Source organism: Hyla sarda, chromosome 11 (genome assembly GCF_029499605.1).
Source record: "Hyla sarda isolate aHylSar1 chromosome 11, aHylSar1.hap1, whole genome shotgun sequence".
Lineage (NCBI taxonomy): Eukaryota > Metazoa > Chordata > Amphibia > Anura > Hylidae > Hyla > Hyla sarda.
Window position 1 is genome coordinate 96738345 of NC_079199.1, and position 6000 is coordinate 96744344.

The 6000-nt window shown below is 45.6% G+C and overlaps 1 protein-coding gene across 3 annotated transcripts in view; it reads right to left on the minus strand.

Annotated features, from left to right (window-relative positions):
- Positions 1-1507: 1507 nt before the first annotated feature.
- Positions 1508-6000, minus strand: part of NUSAP1 (nucleolar and spindle associated protein 1) — a 27550-nt gene continuing 23057 nt past the window's right edge. Inside the window, exons 11-13 of one of the 3 annotated variants that reach the window (XR_008848699.1) lie at positions 4635-4737; positions 3852-3990; positions 1508-1860 (exon numbers count right to left, since the gene is read on the minus strand). Coding sequence is in view for 2 of the 3 variants with exons in the window: in XM_056545398.1 (XP_056401373.1) it covers positions 1773-1860; positions 4635-4737 (191 nt within the window). In the remaining variant the exon portion in view is untranslated. The remainder of the gene's footprint in view (positions 1861-3851; positions 3991-4634; positions 4738-6000) is intronic. The other 2 variants (XM_056545398.1, XM_056545397.1) reach the window with 2 other exon arrangements.

Consider the following 6000-nt stretch of genomic DNA (forward strand, 5'->3'; position numbering starts at 1 on the left):
TCAACATCCTTATTGACTACATCTCAAATAGGTGGATGGATCATGAGGCAGACTGGACATTTTGCACTTTTTGAATGCTAGTATGCAAATATGTCTATATAAGCCAGTGTTTACCAACCAGGGTGCCTCCAGCTGTTGTGAAACTACAACTCCCAGCATGCCCGGACAGCCAAAGGCTGTCCGGGCATGCTTGGAGTTGTAGTTTCGCAACAGCTGGAGGCACCCTGGTCAAGGGAACACTGTTATAAGCTATGGAGGAAAGAGCGGCTTTCTGAGCCTTCTTGCCCCCATCTTTTGCATAAATCTTCGGTCACATCCTAATGGCATGAGAGCCTGTGCCCACGTGAGCATTCTGCTAGAATAGAGCGCAGGCGCAGCTTTGTCCTAGTGACGTGGAGCCTATGCCCACATGAGCACTCTATTCTCACGTGGGCACAGGCTCCTACGTCCATAGCTCACGTGGGCACAGGCTCCTACGTCCATAGCTCACGTGGGCACAGGCTCCTACGTCCATAGCTCACGTGGGCACAGGCTCCTACATCCATAGCTCACGTGGGCACAGGCTCCTACGTCCATAGGATACAAGAGTGAAGATTTATGCAGAAGATGGGAACAAAAATGCAGGGAAGCTAGGAAAGCAGATTCCCGCTTAACCAAGTTTATTAGTGACTTTGTCCTAGTGACGTGGAGCCTATGCCCACAGGAGCACTCTATTCTCACGAGGGCACAGGCTCCTACATCCATAGGATACAAGAGTGAAGATTTATGCAGGCAGATGGGAAAGCAGATTCCCGCTTAACCAAGTTTCTTATCCCATGCAATGAGATATCAATGCTATCCTACACAACTTCCACTATCCAAGGAAATTCTCTAAACCTTCATCTGCTTGGTTAAAACATTTTTCTGTCAACATTTTTTTCCCACCAAGAGCTATGTAAAAATTACATAAGTTAGAGTGGGGATGGGCTTATTACTAGTAATATGTTATACCCCTTGTTATGAATTCTATTAGGCCTCCTTTCTCTAATATGTATGCAATTAAATAAGTCAGTGTTTTCCAACGAGGGTGCCTCCAGCTGTTGCAAAACTACAACTCCCAGCATGCCCGGGCATGCTGGGAGTTGTAATTTTGCAACAGCTGGAGGCACCCTCGTTGGGAAACATTGGTATAAGGGGTTAGTCCTTTACGTCTAAGTGCTTGTTTAGCTGCTATTCTATGGTAACAACTTAGGGATGCAAATGATTTACCTGAAGCAAAAATACTGCTTTTATTATAGAAAGCAGTAGAGATGAGCGAACTTACAGTAAATTTGATTCGTCACGAACTTCTCTGCTCGGCAGTTGATGACTTTTCCTGCGTAAATTAGTTCAGCCTTCAGGTGCTCCGGTGGGCTGGAAAAGGTGGATACAGTCCTAGGAGACTCTTTCCAGCCCACCGGAGCACCTGAAAGCTGAACTAATTTATGCAGGAAAAGTCATCAACTGCCGAGCAGAGAAGTTCGTGACGAATCAAATTTACTGTAAGTTCGCTCATCTCTAAGCAGGAGCTATCTAAAAGGTTGAATTATTTTAACATTAGCTGCCATCAATATATTTACATAACCATTATTTGTCAATCTTAAAAAAAACAAGTGGCGGTATAGAATGTCCAACTTTGTAAAGCTGCTTAAGCAAGAACATTAAAATACAGAAAATAAAAAAAAATTCCCTCATTTTACAGAAGTAGAGGATGACAACAAAATTGGTCCTAAAAAAAAAACGTATTAAATTCTCTAAAGGACGGCGACTCCTCTCCTGGACCCAAGCGTTTTGTCTCTCTGGTTCTTTCGGTCCTTCTCATGCTGTTTACGCCGCTCGTCTCTGCGGAAGACAAAGAAAAATACGTGTACAGAAGAGATTTTACATCTCAGTAGTAGCAGCTAACAGTTACTATATGTAGTGATACGTGACCACTACTCTTAAAGGGGTACTCCACTGGCCAGCATTCGGAATGCTGTTTTCGTGCTGCAGGGGTCGGGCACTCCCCTCGTCCTGTCATGACCACGCCCCCTCAATGTAAGTCTATGGGAGAGGGTGTGATGGCAGTCAAAACCCCCTCCCATTGACGTGCATTGAGGGGGGGGGCATGGCCATAACGTCATGAGGGGAGGGGCCGACCCCTGCAGCACGAAAACAGCATACCCCTTTTAAAAAGGGATTTTTTTTTTTTTAAATATGTAGAAATGTACGTATAATAGAAACATTTTTATTTTCCTATTTTGTAGCAGAACATTAGCCCGTCTGCACAGAATGATATAAACCCAGTGATTCCCAACCTGTGGCAAGACTACAATTCCCAGCATGCCAGCTGTTTGGGTATAATGGAATTGTGAGACCCACAGGTTGGTGATCACTGGTATAAGCCCACCGATCTGTCTACATCTGTTAACTCAATGTAGATTGTTGTACTATTTTCTTTAGAGAATTATGAGGGTGGCCATCTTGTCTGAGCTGCTGCTGCTAATAAAGGAGTTGTCCAGGAATAGGAACAGAGCAAATTTCTTTCAAAAACAGCACCACACCTGTACTCAGGTTGTGTGGGGTATTGCACATTTGCTCCATTTACTTCAATAAAACAGTTATAAAATACCACATACAACCTAAGTACAGGTTTGGGATAACCCTTTTAACATTTAGAAAGATGCTTTATTAGCCACATATAGGTAACAGTCTCCAGACTACAGGTTCCTATGGTAGAATGTTCTAGACCTGCTCTATGACCAGTGCAGGAAGATTCTTAATCTGAACAGGGCCTGCACAAATCCATCTTCTTGCCAACTTGCCGGCCATAAATAGACCCTATTTTACACCTGGTCAAGAGCTAAGAAGCACCTTCTCTTTCTACATTTAAAGGGGTACTCCAATGGAAAACATTTTTTTAAATCAACTGTTGCCAGAAAGTTAAACAGAGTTGTAAATTACTTCTATGAAAAAATCTTAACCCTTCCAGTACTTATCAGCTGCTGTATGATCCACAGGAAGTTCTTTTCTTTTTTTGAAAAAAGAAAAGAACTTCCTGCTGATCATACAGCAGCTGATAAGTACTGGAAGGATTAAGATTTTTTAATAGAAGTAATTTACAAATCTGTTTAACTTTCCGACACCGGTTGATTTAATAAAAAAAACAAAAAAAAAAAAAAACCTTCCACTGGGTTGAATGGTTACTCCAGTGGGATACATCTAATCCCCTAAGACAGTGGACTCAAACTGTGACCCTCCAGATTTTGCAAAACTTCAACTCCCAGCATGCCTGCCGTTGGCTGTCCAGACATGCTGGGAGTTAAAGTTTTGCAACATCTGGAGGGCCACAGTTTGAGACTTCTGCCCTAGGATGTTCTAGATGCCGCTGCTGCCGGCCCAGAGATCGCAGGGGTCCCCAGCGGTGGGACCCCCGTGATCAGACATCTTACCCCCTATCCTTTGGATAGGGTATTCGATGTTTTCCGCCGGAGTACCCCTTTAAATATAACTTTAGAATCTATAGGGGTGTCCTAGTACCCCCCCCGGTTTTAGGGAATATGACCAGAAGCAGTACCACCCCTATCATCAGGTTGTGTGCGGTACTACAACTCTCTCTGCTCCATTCACTTCTATTGAACTGAGCTGCAATACCACACACAGCCTGAGGACAAGGGTGACGCTGTTTGTGGAAGAAAACAACTGGGTTTTTCTAATTCTGGTTAACCCCTTAACAAATCACTACATGGGGGGAAAAGAAAATAAAGAATCCACAGAAATCCCTCAAGGCAACTTGTGTCCTTATTAATCAATGCAATAAATAGTTAATAGACAGTGATCATGTCCTGTATTACCTTTAGCTGTAAGGCAATTAGCTGCTGCAGGATCCCTCCCCCTCTCATGACTGCAGTAAAGGTTCAGTTCACACTAAGCTTTCCACATGTGTTCTCTGCAAGTTTTCTACAAAATGGCTTCCTATTCTATGGTTCCTGTCTAGGATTAAAGAGTACCTCTTATCAAGTCTTTTTTTAATATAATTTATAGATTAACTTCGTAATTGAATTCTATTTAATAAAATGTTTCCTTTCATGTGTATTTTCGTTTTGAAAGTTTGGCCACTAGGGGTCTCCCTAGGAGCCCCTGTCCGCCAGCTTTTTCAGTGATTTCGGACTTACGCCGGCCTGGCTGTTGAGTCCGAAATCACATACTCAGCATAGACAGGCGGGAGCAGGCGCTGTGCGTGTATCCCTGCAGGGCACGGCAGCTCTGTCCTACGACGTTCCTCCTCTCTGTATGGCACGTGTATAGCCAAACAGAGGAGGAGATTCAGAGGCTGCCGTCCCTGCCCTCTCCTCAGCCTGTATGTGTGCACCCGAGAAGTAGCGCAACATACAGAAAGAAGGGCGGAAGGCGGCCCTGGCAGGCATCAGATGACGTTGTGCCTAGGGCCACACCCACTTCCTTCCCTAGTACACAGCTCCAAACTGGGCTACTGAAGATAGAGGGAAAAAAGGTATTTACAGGGAGTTTTAACTCGAAATAATCACAGGGATAGAGAGAGAGTCAGGCACAGATTGGGAGGGGGATTAAGGGAAGTTTAGTTTAAGATAGATACTCTTTAAGGTTCCTTTCAATACCTGGTTGAAGCGGGAGGCTGCTTGTAGTTATTCTTCAGCATGGATGACCTGTTCTGTGCTGCATCTTTATTCTCTTTAGTTTCTCCCCATGGCTTAAGTTTGCCTTTATTATAAAAGAAAAAAAACAAGCATAGAATTTACAAAACTATAGAAATATGTGGAGAATAGCCAGTATTAAAGAAATTGCTGTGAAAACAATGTACAGAATGTGTAGGACCAATAAATGGATCCGATTTTTGCAGAATCTGTGTGAACCCCAGCACCTTACTGCTTAATGAAGAATATTGAAGGAATTCTGTGGTGCAAAATAACTTATCCCCTATCCGAAGATTAGAGCAGTGTTACCCAACCAGGGTGCCTCCAGATGTTGCAAAACTACAACTCCCAGCATGCCCGGACAGCCTTTGGCTGTCCGGGCATGCTGGAAGTTGTAGTTTTGCAACACCTGAAGGCACCCTGGTTGGGTAACACTGGATTAAGGGATAAATTATAGATCAGAGAATGGGGGGTGGGGCTTCAGACCACTGGGACCCCCACGATCTCCTGTATGGGGTCGCGGCAGTCCGCATGAAGGAATGTCCTTGCCCGATCTATAACTTATCCCATATTCTTTGCATAGTTATTTTGCACTACAGTGGTTCCTTTTAAAATAGCTGTCTATTCATCTGGAAAGAAGTCTGTAGTCTTGTCTAAGGCTTTGTTGAAATCATGATTTGTGCCTGCGAGAAACATGTCAGGAAACGGTCATCAGTGGCGTTGCGACCCGGGTGCGGGGGGTGCGGCCCGCACCGGGTGACACCAACCTAATGGGGTGACACCAAGACGCTCCGTAGCCGCACCCCCCCAGCTACACAGACACTACCTCCCCCATCGGTGCCCGACCGGCCTCCCATCCGTCAGCACAACCCCCCCCCCCCGCGCTGTGTGTGCCCGTCCATCAGCAACCCCCCTCTTTCTCCTGCACTGTGCGCCCGTCCATCATCACACACCCCCTCACCTTCACCAGCATTGTGCCCGGCCTCCGCTCCGTCTGCGCCGGCCTGACGTCACACCGTATGGCCGCGCAGGAGGACGTCAGTTACGTCACTCGCACGGCGCCCGGTGAGAAGGAGCGCTGCGCTGGATGGGTGAGTGTGTGTGTCTGTCTCTATCTATGTTTGTGTGTGTGAGACTCTGTGTGTGTATGAGACTCTGTGTGTGTGTGACTGTGTGACTCTGTGTGTGTGTGTGTGACTGTGTGTGTGACTGTGAGTGTGTACTTGTGTGTGAGTCTCTCTGTGTTGTATGTGTTTTTTTGTGTGTGTGTGTGGGGGGGGGGGGGTATAACCAGCAATCTATTGTGGGGAACCTGCGGCCTAATGTGGGG